At 37.4% G+C, this 17,136-nt stretch overlaps 1 protein-coding gene across 1 annotated transcript in view; it reads right to left on the reverse strand.

Moving 5' to 3' along the window:
- Positions 1 to 17,136, reverse strand: part of HSD17B12 (hydroxysteroid 17-beta dehydrogenase 12) — a 166,712-nt gene that overhangs the window by 90,938 nt on the left and 58,638 nt on the right. The window contains exon 3 of the mRNA XM_030864638.2: positions 16,558 to 16,633. Coding sequence (XP_030720498.1) covers positions 16,558 to 16,633 — 76 coding nt within the window. The remainder of the gene's footprint in view (positions 1 to 16,557; positions 16,634 to 17,136) is intronic.

The raw sequence follows: 17,136 nt of genomic DNA on the forward strand, positions 1-17,136 counted from the left end.
CAGAGATGGAGACGCAACACAGCCAAAAATGTAAAAAATACATACTGTATCATGCAATGTATATAAAGGCCAAGGAAGTCAAAGCTAAATGATAACATTAGAAATTAAGATAGTGATTACTTCAGGGGAGGAAAGAAGTAGTAATTGGGAGGGAGTATGTGATTCCCTCAACTCTGTGATCACTCACTAACCTGTACATGAGTATTTTTATAGTTTTCCCACATCCTAAGTTTATATTGTTTTCAGTATTAACATTTACAGGTATATTTCTGTTATAAGACAAAAGCAAAATGAACGGAAAATATTTATAAAGTGTACCTATACCATACTAGAAGTATATTTTATTGAAGATAAGACATATCCAAGTGATACAAGTGTTCTACATGCCTTGCAAATGTTCTACCATACCCTGCAAATGCAACAGCATTTCTCTTTAGATGTGCTGCTTAGAAAGACTGTAAAGGATAATAGAGGTTGCAAACTCAAATGTCCTCAGGGGCCAAACACATTTCTCAGGTGTGTGAAAAGGCCCTAATAAAAGTACATATGCATGCACTGTCAGAGTGGGGAGGGGCTGGGACACCCTTGACAGGGCAGTCCCCACCCTAAAGGGCTAGTGGGTCACAACTCCAGCTGATTGCTGCCCTATAGGAATGTTGGGCCTAGGGTTAAGAGATCATTTGGATTTTCAAAGGAAGGCATAAATTACAATTTACTTAATTAAGTGACATGTGCTGACTTTTAAAAGAAAAAGCCCAGCAAATCTCATCTAGAAGGCACCTGTTTGAGATACCAGAGGAGAAGAGTGCTATGGGAACAGGTCCCAAAGGTACTAGCAAAAAAAAAAAAAAAAAGGTACTAGCAAGAGATACCAGCTTGGGATTCAAGACACCAGCAAAAGGCTGGCTTTTAGAGAAGAAAACATTTCTTCCTCTGAAGAGGATAAAAGTCCAGGCATATAGAGACATAGGCTGAGTAATCAGGTCCTTTGTTAGAAGGAAACAATAAGGAATGGCAGAGAAGGTGTGGGTTTCCAGCAATGGTTTCCCAACTTCACTGCAACAGGCCCTTTTATCAAAAGACCACAGAACTCCATGCACAAAACTGATAAAAGCAGAGTGACCAACACTGAAGCAGAAGGAAAGCTGGAGTCCCACCCATGAGGGTGCCCCCGATCTCGCTGGAGGTCCAACATACAACCACATAGACCACTACTGAAAGACACACAAAGGATGAATAACATTCATCCTCCTCATTCATTCTAGAATTGGGTATGACAGCAGCATCTTCCATGATATTCAGAAATAGGAGTCCAAAACATGTATTCTAAGCAATTCAAGACTGGAAAACAAGGCGCACACTCAAGACACCTTGGAAATCTAGATTAATACCATAAAGGATAACTTGCGGAGGAGAGATGAATAATTAGAAGTGTCACCCAGGAGTGGAAGGAGAACTAGACCTGCAGTTAGATGGTCTGCAATTAAAGATCATGCTGCCTAGTATGTGATCTTGGGTAACCTTGCCAGCTTGTCCTCATGATTGTTCTAAGGATCAATTATGAATGTTTATTTCATTATTTATTCAGGAAATATCTCAAATATTACTGGAAGACTGTTTTCAATCAAAGCTTGTTTTAATATAAATAAACAGTTTTATTTAGTTATGTTAGGGTTTTACTAATTCAAAGTCCTCCTTAAATACACAGTTGGACATGGCTGTGTCTTAAAAAAATAAAAAGAATACATCCATGCAATCAAAGTGCTCACATGTACTTATCACTAATCCAATGCTAATAACTGTAACAGGCAACTGCGTTCAAAAACAGTCACAATGCAAATTTAGCATAGTTTGTTCTTTATTCTTTTGACGCTAAGTAATTCTGACATTATGTTTTTGAAACGTACCTTCCCAAAAGTTATCATTCAGTTACCCAGCCACACTATTTAAAGTATATTTAAGAGCACGGGGGTAAAGGATAACACAGCACAAGAAGCCAAAGGTACAAACCCTGTCCACCTCTGCCATTCTAGCTATACTTGGCTTCTCAGACTTAGCTTCCATATTTATAAAATGAGGGTTTTAGTTCATCGGTAGTTACTAAACAGAGATGCCCTTTTAAAACAGTGTAGAGTGTGCTTCTCAAACTACACATGCCTAAACATGATTCTATGCATTCCACGAAAGTGATTATATTTATATTTGTGGCTTAGTATTTTAATCAGTTACTGAAGAGTGATTACATTTTAGATTTTATACATCTCTACAGCATTAAACAGGATGGAAGCATAATAAAAGCTATCAATACTTTCTAAATATTACTAGTAGCCTGCTGTCCTTAAATATTAATTCTATTGTTTTTTAATAGCAAACGAATAAAATAGTTCAAAATTTATGAAATTTCCTGTCAGTTTTAATGGATGCATCTTCTCTTTGATTCTATTATTAGATATAACAGTAGGTCATTTAAATTTGATTTGTAGTTATTTTAAAGATTATCATATAACATAAATTATACATTTAATAAGTGATAGTATAAAGAGATTATTAAAACAATGGATAACTGACAAGAAAACATAACTTCACTTGATGGGAAAATCACAATAAAGTGAACCTTTTTCATAAAACTTTCAAAAATACTTTCTCTCTGTGATAAAAAAGAAAGCAATCCCTATATCAGACTACTGAACTTTATAAATGTTTCAAAGAATATGCCTTTCTACAAATTCTTTTATTAAAGCCGAAGGCTGTACCCCAAATTACAATTATCCACTTAAAACAACAACTAACAATTTAAAAGTGGGAGGAGAAACACCAATCATCTACTTGAATGGGAGCAATTTCAGAACACCTTGGTCCCACATTTCCCCAACCAAAAAAAAGCGTTTTATACAAAAGTCACTGAATCATCAATAACCTGATTGGAAAGACCACTTACTGTTTTAAAGAAACCACACCAGCATAAGCAAATATTTTAATTAAGAGGTATAGCTAGTGTCTGGCCACGATGCAGTACACTCCCACATGCCAAATGCCAGCTGTAGAACAGCAACATTCAAGCAGCTGCCTTAATTGGAGATGCAGACCAACACATGCTAATTTGGCTGGGCCAACTAATTGGTAGGTATGCTACATTTCTAACAAAATATCCACCCATATTACAGATGTTTTTCTCTATCGGAGTAAACGATTGGTAACAAACAGTAAGGAAGCTGAAATAAGCTACACTTGGTGAAATTGTTTAGTTGGACAGCTTTACAACAGGATCCTGCATTACCTCAGAAAAACACTTGTGCCAAAATTGAAACATCAGCTAAATGTCAAAAGCATCTCTTTGTGCAATATTAAGAATATTATGAGGTTTCATAATGACTCTTCAGTCACCAAAACAATACTTGCTAAGTGGGCACAACCCCCTTATTCATGCCAGGCCCTGTGCAAATGTCTGCAAAAGAACTGAGTCCTTTTCTCTCATGCAGACCAAACGTTTACAGACATGTGCAAAGACAGAAATTATATTTACTAGAAAATCTATAATGGTAGAAAAAATGGGGGGGGGGCTTCCTGCTTATAGCCATGCTGGTGTAACAGAAACCAGGTTTACTCTATCACTTGAAACTTTAAAAACTTGACAAAATATATGAAACAATGGTGTTTGGACATTGCACAATAGACAGTTCAGGAGAGGTATATCTAATAGAAGGGAAATAAATAAGGTGACCCCTATGGTTGCCCTAGCTTATTGCCCAGTTAGGTCTTCTAGACTGGGATAAAGAGAGAACTCACATAGAGATGAGCAGTATCCCGTGAGCTGAGGAAACAGACTTGAGCATTTGGGAAAGACAGAGCCTGCAGAATTAGCAGACAGAGTTAAGAGAGAGAGTGAGTGAGAACACGAGCAAGACATATACATACAGTTGATCCTTGAACAACTAGGGAATCCAGGTGCTGACCCCCTGCACAGTTGAAAATCGACATGTAACTTTACAGGCAGCACTCCGTATCTGCAGTTGTGCATCTACAGATCATGTAGTATATATTGAAAGCAATCTGTGTATAAAGTGGACCCATGCAGTTCAAACCAGTGTTTTTCTTGAGAGAGAGACAGAGAGAACATGCTATATTCTATATGTTCCAGAAAGTAGAGGGTGGTCATTTTAAAAAAAGATAAGAAGATATTTAAAAAAAAAAAAAACCCTAAATTTTTATATATAGAGACAAATACAATGTCTGGATTAAAAAATATATGTATATACTAACAGGAATAATAGCAGATTAGACACTGCAGAAAAAAGGTTGGTGAATGTGAAGGCATAGCAAGAGACACCATCCAAAGTGAAATACAGAGAGAAAAGAGACTGAAAAAAAGAAGAGCACACTATCAGTGAGTTGGGGGACAACTTCAATCAGTTTAATATACTGAATCAGTCTAATATAACTGAAGTCCTGGGAAATGGGTGAGGGATAGAAAAAAATATTTGATGAACTAATGGCCAAAAGAATGACAGCAGACTTCTTGTCAGAAACACTGCAGGCCAGAAGGCAGTGAAGCAAAATAGTTAAAGTATTGAGGGGGGGCGAGGGGGGGAAGAACCTGTCAACTTAAAATTTTATACCCAGGGAAAATATACTTCAAAAATAAAGGTTTTGGGGCTTCCCTGGTGGCGCAGTGGTTGAGAGTCCGCCTGCCAATACAGGGGACACGGGTTTGTGCCCCGGTTTGGGAGGATCCCACATGCGGCGGAGCGGCTGGGCCCGTGAGCCATGGCCACTGAGCCTGGGCGTCCAGAGCCTGTGCTCTGCAACGGGAGAGGCTGCAACAGTGAGAGGCCCACGTACCGCAAAAAAATAATAATAATAAAAAAATAAAGGTTTTTTCAGATATACAAAAAGAACTCGTCACCAGCAAACCAGCACTACTAGATATGTTAAAGGACATCTTGCAGACAGGAAAAAAAAGTCCTGAAATCTTTATTTACACAAAGGGATGAAGAGCATCAGAAATGGTAATATGAAATACAGTTTAAAATACAACTGAACTAAGGCAAAAGTACTTTGTTACACAGTCCATACACACAGAGAAACAGAATATATGGAAGTATAGGATCATCAGGTTCATATGCTACACATGAAGTAGTACACTGTGATAAGTTAAAGATGTACCTTGCAAAATCAAAAGCAATCACTAAAAACAAACAAACAAAAAAAGATGTACAGCCAATAAGCCAAGGGAGAAAATGATGTAATAATAAAAACCGTGCTATTAACCCAAAAGCAGGCAGGAAAAAAAAAAAGGAAACGAACAGATGGGACAAATAGAAACCAAAGAGTAAACTGGTAAATTTCAACACAATCATATCAACAATGACATTAAACGTTAATGGTCTGAGCATACCAATTAAATGACAGGAATCATCAAATTGGATAAAAAGCAAGACCAAATCTATGTTGTCTACAAGAAACCCATTTTAAATATGAAGTGCATATAGACTAACAATAAAGACAGAAAAAGATATATCGTGCTAACACTAATCAAAAGAAAGTTGGATGCTAAAACTAATCACAAGAAATTTGGACAAAGTAGATTTCAGTGCAAAGAACGATACTATCAAGCAACTCTCTGTTTTAAATTTTAAAACACCTTTTCTTTTCTGACTAATAAGTGCTCACTTAAATCAGAGAAAACTCAAAAGTTACCAAGCAAGGACAAAACTTCTAATGCTTTAAATGTGCTAGGAATTTCAGAAGATGCATTCTCAAAGAAATGACCAGCTCAAGCAGTGATACTTTAAAAAGTCAAACAGATATTTGGCTAGCAACTAATAGTTATTTAAAATTACAGTAATACAAACTTTTGAAATATTTTTAATAATGGTATCCAATTTGTATGTAAACTAATTAAGGCAAACTGTTGGCTAAATTAGAGCTGGTTTGATCATTTTAATTTTCAAAATAGTTCTGTCTTCTTTCTGATCATACCATAGTATGAAATATAATGCACTGTAACATTTCATTCTTTGAGCTTTTAAATTTTCTTCACAGGTTTTACTGGTTAGATGTCTTATCACTGCTTCCACACATACAATTTAAAGTCATAAAAACTGATGTCTTTATTAAAGGGTTATTAGCTCTTCTAAATTACAGACAATGCTGCAAATCACTTGATCTTAATCACTGTTCCCGTCTTCCGTGTAAAACTTTCAAATGCCATATCTGACAAACTTGGTATCAATAATCATTGTACTGCTCTGCAACGTCACTGTAAATAAACTTCTATAATTCTAATTGGCCTTACGATACCATACTAATATCACAGTGAGTTAAATAATGAGGAATCTTTGATTACCTGGCCAATTTCTAAAGACTAAAATTCTTAAAGAAAACTCTAATTAGGATAGCAAATTTAGTGTGGTATATGCTTCATCTTATGATAAGAGAACACAAAGTTAATACATTTTAAGTTACAGGTGAAAGTGTTAATTTGCAATCTAAATATATATATTATATATATATATATGTGGGTATATAAAATGTGTTAAAATCTACAAAGATAGCTTATGAATTAAACAGTTTGAAACCAGTTGATGAGAAGAAACTTGATCTTTGATAATATAGTCTTCTCTCAACAAGCAAGCTATAAAAAAATTATTCTGTGCCTTCAGTACCTAGCCTGGCCAGGTTCCTCAACTTCCCAGAACACTCTCACTTCCTAACAGCCAGTTAACTTTTTGAGCTTTTGTGTTGACCTTTGTCATGACCCTTAAACATTTTTTAACAAAAGTTTCTTGTTTCTGAAAAAGCTAGATTTCATAACAATTACTGTTTCTTGTACCTATGCTTTATTTTAATTACTGTCACTCCAAACCAAGACTGTAATCATTTCTTGTCTTGGGCACCTATGACTTATGCTTATATTTCCTGCAATCACTAGTCTCCTGGCAACTCGTTATGATACTGCCTTCGCAAACTTAAGCCTCAAATTAAAAATAATAAAATTGTTAACATATATTTTACACCCAAACTATCTCTGGTACTTTCCAGATAGCCACTAGGTAGCACTATTGAGCAAGGAGGCTATTAGGAAGAACTAAATATAGTATTCTCCATATCTTTAATTAGCTTAACTCTATCATAAGAGCTGCCCTGTTTACCAAGCCCATAATATGGGCAGACCCATGGTATAACTAATAATGAATATGGTTCAACACTTGTATACTTTTCAGGGTGGACAGAACATATTCATGATCCTGTGCGAAGACTGGCACAATGATGTAAAGAAAATGATTTCTAAGATTATGTTTATAAGTATTAAATACTCTTGTTAATTGGTGGCATGTTTAAAACACACTTCATCAAAGTCCCTAGAGATGTATTTATCAATGCCTTTAGTGTCCATCATAAGGCCTGTGCCCTCAGAATAATCACTGACTAAATCATTAATTAGCTGTATATTATACCCCAATCGGGGATTCCATTCTAACACTGTTAATTACTGTAATAAATTAACGAGAGACCAGTTAATATCAGTCTTATTAACAGGTGGTTTCTACTTTTCCTTCAAGCATGCCAAAAGACCAGGCCATAAGCTGGAGGTGAGAAAACTGAGTCTGTAGGATGAAACATTCAAAGAAGAAAGCCTGGATAAAGGCCTATATCAGTATTCTTGACTATCACTGACTCATGGGTCAGGTTTCCTGCCTAGTGTAACCCAACATCACCACCAAGAGCAGACTCTTGGACAGACTACCAGAAACCTGAGTCAGCGTTTACAAGACTCTTTAATTCGAAAATCACACACTTTGTAAAGCCACGCTGCTGACCCAAGATTCAATGGAACAAGAATTAATTCTGCAAGAATGAACGGAGGGCTTCCCTGGTGGCGCAGTGGTTGAGTCCGCCTGCCGATGCAGGGGACACAGGTTCGTGCCCCGGTCCGGGAAGATCCCACATGCCACGGAGCAGCTGGGCCCGTGAGCCATGGCCGCTGGGCCTGCACGTCCGGAGCCTGTGCTCCGCAACGGGAGAGGCCACAACAGTGAGAGGCCTGTGTCCAGCAAAAAAAAAAAAAAAAAAAAAAGACTGAATGGAACCCATGAGGGAAATTTAATAGTAGTTTTGACAAAATATCTTCCTCCTTCATTTTTCACTAAGTCTCATGGTGGCCGGCTATACTTGGGCAAATTGGAATGAAACACTCTTTGAATATGTTCCTCCTACTGATCCCTCTGAATTCAGGAAAAGCATTCTCTGGGACATCTTAATATACCTAACAAATGTGGCAGACTATATTTTCCAAATCCAGATTTTATTTTCAAAAAAATATCTCCCTTCCCACATGTTCTCCAAGGTTACTATGTCACGCCCCCATCAAGAGGTGGTATCTTTTCCTGTCCCCTCTGAATCCGAGCAGGCTCATCACCGCTTTGACCAACAGAGTATAGCAAAAGTAACACCATATGAATTCTGAGAGTAGGTCACCAAAAGATATTAGCTTCTGCCTGCTTCTCTCAGGACATTCACTCTGAGGAAAGACAGCTACCATGTAAGAAGTCCAACTACCCTGTGATGGACGTGCTGGAGAAGCTACATGAAGGCACTGCAGTCAACAGTCCCAGCTATGCCATGGCACCAAAGTGGGAAGAAGCCATCTCAGATCTTCCAGACCAGACAATCCACCCGCTAAGGATCACTGAGTGACCTCAGTAATGCTATGACAGGCAAAAAATTGTCCCCCGAGTCTCGGCAAAATTCCTGACCAGCAGAATTTGTGAGCATCTCAAACGGTTATTTTACATTGATAAGTTTGGGGTAGTTTGTTATGTGGCAATAGTAACTGGAACATAAACTAGTAAATTGTTAGGTTGATTGAAAGATGGAAATTGTGTAGAAAATACAGCACTTTTTTTTTAAGGCTTTTTCTTCTTTTTTTTTGATGTGAACCATTTTTAAAGTCTTTATTGAATTTGTTACAATATTGCTTGTTTTATGTTTTGGTTTTTTGGCCGCAAGGCATGTGGGATCTTAGCTCCCCGACCAAGGATTGAACCGGCACCCCCTGCATTGGCAGGCAAAGTCTTAACCACTGGACCGCCAGGGAAGTCTCTACAACTCATACTGATCGGCCTTGTCTGCAAAACTAATCAGGACAATGGTCACATATTACACAACATGTCTTTACCGAGTTCTTATACTTTACACAGCAATGTAATTATTTGCATAGGCTCACTAAGAATCTATCTTTCTCCTTACCAGGATATAATTAGACAAAACAAATTTGTAGCTACCACCATGCCAGAAATGTTTCATTTAATAATAAATCTCACTTAATTAGGCATGACAAGCCCACTAGTAAGGAATTACACTCCCATATGGAGAAATAATGCTTCAGTGACCTGCCAGGAAACTAGCCTGGTACCTGCTCTGTGGCTTGAGGAGTCTCCGTCTTACAGGTACACAGAATGTCACTTTCTGGAAGGCCAGGAACGTTGAGTGATTTGAGGAACTTGGAGTAAGAGGATACTTCTACAGTCATAGGTACTACAGGCAAAAGCATTAAAGGCAAACTGAATGAAATTTTGGTTCCTGATGGCTGCTGACCTTGAAATAGGTTAATTCTAAGGGCAATAAAAATATTTCTGGCACTACAGAAAGTGATAAAAAAAATACATATATGACTCTAGAGGCTGCATGAGATTAACTCTAATCCTACTATCATGTGATTCTAGTTTTTTTTGTTTGTTTGTTTTTAATATTTATTTGGCTGCGCCGGGTCTTAGTTGCAGCACATGGGCTCTTAGTTGCAGCATGCAGGATCTAGTTCCCTGACCAGAGATCGAACCCAGGCCCCCTGCATTGGGAGCACAGAGTCTTAACCACTGGAACACCAGGGGAGTCCCAGTTCTAGTTTTATTAAACACAAAACAAAAAGATCTTTATCTGTTCAATAATGCCTCATTGTCCTTATGTAGCTGAAATAAGCTAAATATACAAAGCACCATATTAACAATACCGATAGTGCATCAGAAAACCATGGAACAAACATGTTTAGTCAAATCCACACCTTAACTGCACAGATATGATCATAGGTAAGGACTGAAAAAGTGAAACTGATACTGTTCACCTTAACCTATTCCTCTGTCGACCACAGACCAATAAGATTTACATTTCTAAAAGTTTTTCATTTTAAAGCCATGAAATTTCAGGGCCATCCTAAAAGTTTTCACCCTGATATAAGTCACAAAAAAAAGAAACATCATATTTGCTTTTTTTATGCAAAGACAGAAATGTGTTTTTATAATCCAAGCTGATTAAACTGTATGCAGTGGGAATTACTGATTGCCACATAATAATATGAACTATTAATAACCCCATCTCTATATTCTGTGAACCAACAGGTTGTTCTGAAAGCCAGTCTCCTGTGCATTGTGCTTTACTGCAAGTAAAAACTCAGAGTTCAAAAATTATCCAGGGCTTCCCTGTTGGCGCAGTGGTTGAGAGTCCGCCTGCTAATGCAGGGGACACGGGTTCGTGCCCCGGTCCGGGAAGATCCCACATGCCGCGGAGAGGCTGGGCCCGTGAGCCATGGCCACGGAGCCTGCACGTCCGGAGCCTGTGCTCCGCAACGGGAGAGGCCACAACAATGAGAGGCCCACATACAGAAAAAAAAAAAAAAAAAAAAAATTATCCATTGAGGTTTTTTCCCTTGACAAATCAAGATCGATAAAAATACTTAATATATTCACAATCCTGGCTAACAATGATAATAAAATAAGCTTATTATATGTGTGATGACTTTCAGTGTGTCACTTTCAGTGACAGGTATCCTTACAAAGAACTGTAATTTCATCTAAGCAATCAATCCTGAGAAAGCAGTTATCCATTGTTGGCGAAACATTTAGTTCCCTATGAAATTGTATATAATCCTTTTAAATTTTTTCTGAAGAACTATGATGAGTAGACTGTCTTCCACATTCACCAAGAATTACTTCTCAAGGAATTACTTCTTGGGGATAGAATCCCCAAGTTTACATAATGACAGTAGCGAGTTAGAGGGTGAAAGGAGGCCTATTTCTCTCCAGTTGGCACTTAGTTTCTTTTCCAATCTCCGCCTTCCCTCTGAGATAGGGAAGAAAGAGGGATGAGTTTAACCAACTGGAGTGAGTGTAAGAGCTGGACTAGGAGAGACAAGTTAGTCTAGTTAAATGAACTTGTTTGACTTCTGTTTCCTGACTGAACTCTGATACAGAAATTGGTATCAGGAGTGGAAGCCCAAAATACAGACCTCAAAAGACTTTTATATTGGTTTGATGTGATGCAGTAGCATCACTACTAATCAAATTAACAGTGATTGCTGATTGTAGCAAAGTATCTACTGAAGAAGTGTCTTAAAGGATTTGAGTTTGGGAGAAATGATGACTACAAAGACTTGGAAAAGCAAATCAAAACCACATGGAGATATCACCTCACACCTGTCACAATGGCTATCATAAAAAAAAAAACACAAATAACAAATGTTGGCAAGGATGTGGAGAAAAGGGAACCCCTCTACACTGTTAGTGGGAATGTAAGTTGCTACAGCCACTATGGAGAACAGTAAGAAGGTTTCTCAAAAAACTAAAAATAGAACTAAATGACCCAGCAATTCCACTCCTGGGTATACATCAAAAAAAAAAAAAAAACCCCAAAAAATACTAATTCAAAAAGATCCATGCACCCCAATGTTCATAGCAGCATTATTTACAATTCCCAAGATATGGAAGCAACCTAATTGTCCACCAATAGATGAATGGATAAAGAAGAGGTGTGTATATATACAATGGAATACTACTCAGCCATAAAAAAAGAATGAAATTTTGCCATTTGCAGCAATGTGCATGGACTTGGAGGGTATTATGCTAAGTGAAATAAGTCAGATAGAGACAAATACTGTAAGATATCACTTACATGTGGAATCTAAAAAATATGACAAACTGGTGAACATAACAAAAAAGAACAAGACTCAGATAAAGAAAACAAACTAGTGGTTATAAGTGGGGAGAGCGAAGAGCGGAGGGGCAATACAGGGGTAGAGCAATAAGACATACAAACTACTAAGTATAAAATAAGCTACAAGGATATATTGTACAACACGAGGAATATAGCCAATATTTTATAATAACTATAAATGGAGTATAACCTTTAAAAACTGTGAATCACTGTATTGTATACCTGTAATATATACTACTGTCCATCAACTATACTTCAATAAAAAACAAAGACTGTGGTATGTGGCTTCTTCTGAATGCACTGGAGCTCTTACGGAAAGAAAATGACAAGCTTGGGTCTTTAAGCTTTCAAGCTCACATCTATGATCAGGATCCAGAGAACTTCTATGACAGCCCCAATAAAAACTTTTATGTCTTATAGCCACAGAGCTCACCTGGCTAACATCAGATTTAACTGTGCCATCTGCAGAATTACAATGGAAGGTGAATTCCACAGACGCACCACGTTTCACGGATGAAAGCGAAACTGAATGAGAAAGAATGAGACCCTGAAACTGGGGATGAGGATATCTGGGTGGACTCTGCTCAAGCTAAGAATCTGGATACACACACTGCCCCCTCAATGCTACTCTGAGCCTCCCTTGCCAGTGGAAATAGAAATCACCTGTTCTCCTGTGTCTGAAGAGATTAGCTTTCCCTGGCTTGAAAATCCTGTAATAACCTCAGCATAAATATTGGGTTGGCCAAAAGTTCATTCAGGTTTTTCCCAAACGAGCTTTTTGGCCAACCCAATATATGGGTAATTTGCTTGCAAGGGAATTCCTCTTCTCCTCAAGACCTAGCTGGACCATCCCTTACCACCACCCAAAACAGGGTTATATACTGACATTCTCTGGGGAACAAGTACAAAGTCTGATTCATGAAGTAATAATTTATACACAAAAATAGTTGTCAAATTTTGCTAATTTTTATTGGTAGAAACCTGGAAAAATCTGTGTGAGAATAGATTCTAAGAGTGTTAGACTAAGGAAAACAAAATATAACACCAGATTGGGCCAATATATTTTATATGAGTCACTTACTAGAGATTTAGGATTTAACGGTTAGCTTATACAGCTAGAAGGGGCTCTAAGAGTTAACATGTTGCTGACTGAAATTTGGACTCCATGATAGCCCACATTTAATAAGATAGGGAGGCCACCACTTCCCATGGCATAATCTAGAGTCAAGGACCCAAAAGCATAAGCAAATAGAAATGTTGGAGTGAATCTATCATTATAACTTACACACAATCCCTCTACCACTGTACCCCCAAGACGGCCCAGTAGATAGCTCCTCACTAAGGCTCCAGCTTGTCCATCATACGGGCAAAAGGTCATTAGTCTGGCCATTTCACACTCTGCCAGTCATAAAATTTGCCATGTTGCTACAACATAAGAACTCCCCATTTTCTCTCTCTGGTCCCTTATTTTTTCCTTCATGGTACTTATTACAAACTGCAATTATTTATTTGTCTTTTTTTGGTTTTGCTTATTTTGGTTTTGTTTATTGTTGTTTTTTTTTTCTATTTGTTTTTTCTGTCTCCTCCACTTGCATATATGTTCCATGAGGGCAAGAACAGCATCTACCTTGTTCACTACTGTATCCTAACTGCCTAGCACAGTACCTGGTACACAGGCATTTAATAAAGATTTGCTGAAGGCATAAACAGAGTTAGTCTGTCTTCACCAACATTAAATTCTGGTCCTTCCTTCTTCTGGAATACATATGTTCAGGAAAACATTATCCTCTCAAAGATGATTTACATCTGAGTTAAAAACTTGTACAAACTTATAAATCTCCTCTGTGTATTTATTTCTTCAGCCTAGAATGGATGACCTGGTCTGCTGATATCACCTCTTCCATTAAATTTGTATTATGCCCAGAAAAACATTTTTCAAAATGTTCAACAACTAAAAAAAAAAAATGTTTTTCCTCATAATAAAGGTCATTTCAGTGCCTTTACCATCTGTTCCTTCATGAAAAATGTTTGAACAGGATCCTGTCTTTCTCCAGAATCACATTTCTGTCCACAGTCATGTGTCACCTCATATCACAAGTTAACCAAATTCTCAAATATCATTAAAGTATATCTTCTGACTCATTGGGCAATTTTTGTACAGCTTGGAGCACTTGCTGTGAGTGTCGTGAGGTAGCTTTTCTTGTTTCTGAATCAAATAAGTGGTGGATTAATTCATAGCATAGCATTTCAAAATTCAACGTTCCATTTAATCAAAAGCTTCTATTTTCTGCCTATGAACGTTTATTTCTAGCAACTAGTAAGTGCATTCATTAACAGTCAGCTTTACAAACACACACACCCCACACACATACACACAACATTTTTATCACTATAAGAGTTATTATACACATGACTACAAGTAACTAAGAAAGAAACAGTACTAAGATCCAGGCAGTATGTTCAGTTCACCTACTACATAAGTAATAACTACCTCAGGCTCCTTAGTGTCATGGCTTAATTCAAATTCACACCTTAGCAAAACTACAAGATTCTGTATGTCTTGGGCCTTCAGGGTTGGTTTTACATAGTTGAAACCTTGAAAGTTAAAATCCTTAAATGCCCGAGACTTATTGAATATCTCACTTTTGTAAAGATCTGTGCTCTCAGGGCTTCCCTGGTGGCGCAGTGGTTGAGAGTCCGTCTGCCAATGCAGGGGACACGGGTTCCTGCGCCGGTCCGGGAAGATCCCACATGCCACGGAGTGGCTGGGCCCGTCAGCCATGGCTGCTGAGCCTGCACGTCCGGAGCCTGTGCTCCGCAACGGGAGAGGCCACAACAGTGAGAGGCCCGCGTACCGCAAAAAAAAAAAAAAAAAGATCTGTGCTCTCAACATGGTTAGAAAAAAAAAAAGAAAAAAGATTTAACACACGTTATACTAGGAATCTATGAAGATCTGTTTTTCACCTGAAGATAAAGTGCATCAATGTGTAATCTGTCCAACAGGACCAGCTATGGTCTGGGTAGAAATAATAACAAAAATATATATCTCACAAGGATGTTTGAAGGATCAAAGAGGATAATACATGTGAAGGAATAAATCAATAATAACGTACTATATAAATGTTAGTAGCAGGTGGTAATGTTAATAATAAGTATGTTGTGCACCTTAAACTGCCCTAATGTTATATGTCAATTATATCTCAGTAAAGCTGGGGAAAAAAATAACAGAAAAATACAGTATATATCCTCTCTCATCTGAATGAATTAGGGCAGTTTGTTGGCTGGCTACATAGAGAAGTCAGTTACAGCAAGGAATCCTAGAAAATGATAAATACACACTGTAACCATTTTATTTTCAATTAAACCATGAATAAGTGTAATTCTTTCACCAATCCTCTGTGTAGGGCCAAGTCCTTATCCGAGTTTAGATCTGCTACCTGGAATTCTAGTCTTTCTTACATAAACCACACTCATAATGCATTATTTATAATTGCAGTTTCAGCTCTCATAAAATGCAGCAAAAATTTCAACACATATGAAACAATCAAAACAAATTTCTTCTTACTTTTTCTAGTTTTCTCCAATATTTTGAATTTTTCTTGTTTACCCCTAACTTGACAGCCAATTTCTTTCTTTCTTTCTTTTTTTTTTTTTTGGCTGCACCATGGGACTTCTGGGATCTTAGTTCCCAGACCAGGGATCAAACCCGGGCCCAGCAGTGAATGCGCTGAGTCCTAACGACTGGACCACCATGGAATTTCTGACAGCCAATTTCTAAAAAACTTGCTTTTCTCAGTTTTCTCAGAGCTTTTAACTTAGTTCTTGTATTCCCCTTTTTAAACTAGTATTGCATCAGTTTTCAGAATATTAATAACAAATGCACCCAGCATAAGTAAGTTTGGAAACAAATACAACTGACTGTTCATAAGTAAACCATTTGACCTGTAGGAATAAAAGCAGACAAGCATCATACTGAGAAGCCTACAGGTCACAAATAGTTAGCATACTGGGAACATGAGTCAGTACATTTTACCAAGGAAATGGACAGCACTGGTTTATCCAGCTGGCTGGTTAACTGAATGTCAGTTGAAAGAGTTTTTGCCATATTATAATTCAGGTTTCAAGCATAACCAAGAAAAAAGTTCAAAGTAGTTTCCCTGTCACATGTATATATGTTACCTTTTGCATTTCTTCCTCAATCATATATGATATACCATTTAAAGACAATGAAGTCAAAGAGTAAAAAAATGCAAGAATATTTAAATGAAACAACAGAAAAGGAATTCAGATATTTAAGGAGAACATGATAAAATGATCAGAGAACTTGACTCCTGACAAAAGAATCTAAACGAGTCAGTTAAAGACATTTTAAGCAAATTATAATAGTCCTATATTAATTTGAAAAAACTGATGATCCATCTGTGAAACATCCCATTAACAGCATGAAAAAGCAGCTTTCTGAACTATAAATAATTATGTCAATGCTAGATATCTGCTTGAAAACATTAAATTTAGACTAGCTATATTCCTTTTGTGATCATAACAGGAGGGAAGGGTGATGTGAGAACTTACTTATTTCACTGGAAACCTGGTTCAGTTTGTCCTGTGATCTGCTGATAAGGACAATCTTCATTCCACGCTTTGCTAACTAAAACAATAAAAGAGACACCAAACAGTTGAATGACACCTGCGTTTCACTTTAAAATGTAAATTATTGATAGATACAGTGTCATTTTAAGAAAATCTGACCATATGGTAATCCAAGTTAAAAAACTAATAAACCCCAGTGCAATGAATGGGCAAAACAAAATGAAGACTTTACAAAAAGATTCCCCAAAGGGTTATCTTTCTCAATCAAGCTAGTATATAAGAGTCATAGGATTTTGGAAAAAGGAAGACTTTTACTTTTATTTTGGACTTGTCTATACTTAGTTTTTTTTTAATCATAAGTATCTATTACTTTTTTAATTGAAAAATTAGCTTTAAAAACGTTTTCATTTTAGAGAGGATACACGAAGACTACAGAACTGGCAAAGAAAACCACAGTTAAAATGTTAGGAATTCCGGGCTTCCCTGGTGGCGCAGTGGTCGACAGTCCACCTGCCGATGCAGGGGACACGGGTTCATGCCCCGGCCCGTGAAGATCCCACA

This window comes from Globicephala melas, chromosome 8, assembly GCF_963455315.2.
Source record: "Globicephala melas chromosome 8, mGloMel1.2, whole genome shotgun sequence".
Lineage (NCBI taxonomy): Eukaryota > Metazoa > Chordata > Mammalia > Artiodactyla > Delphinidae > Globicephala > Globicephala melas.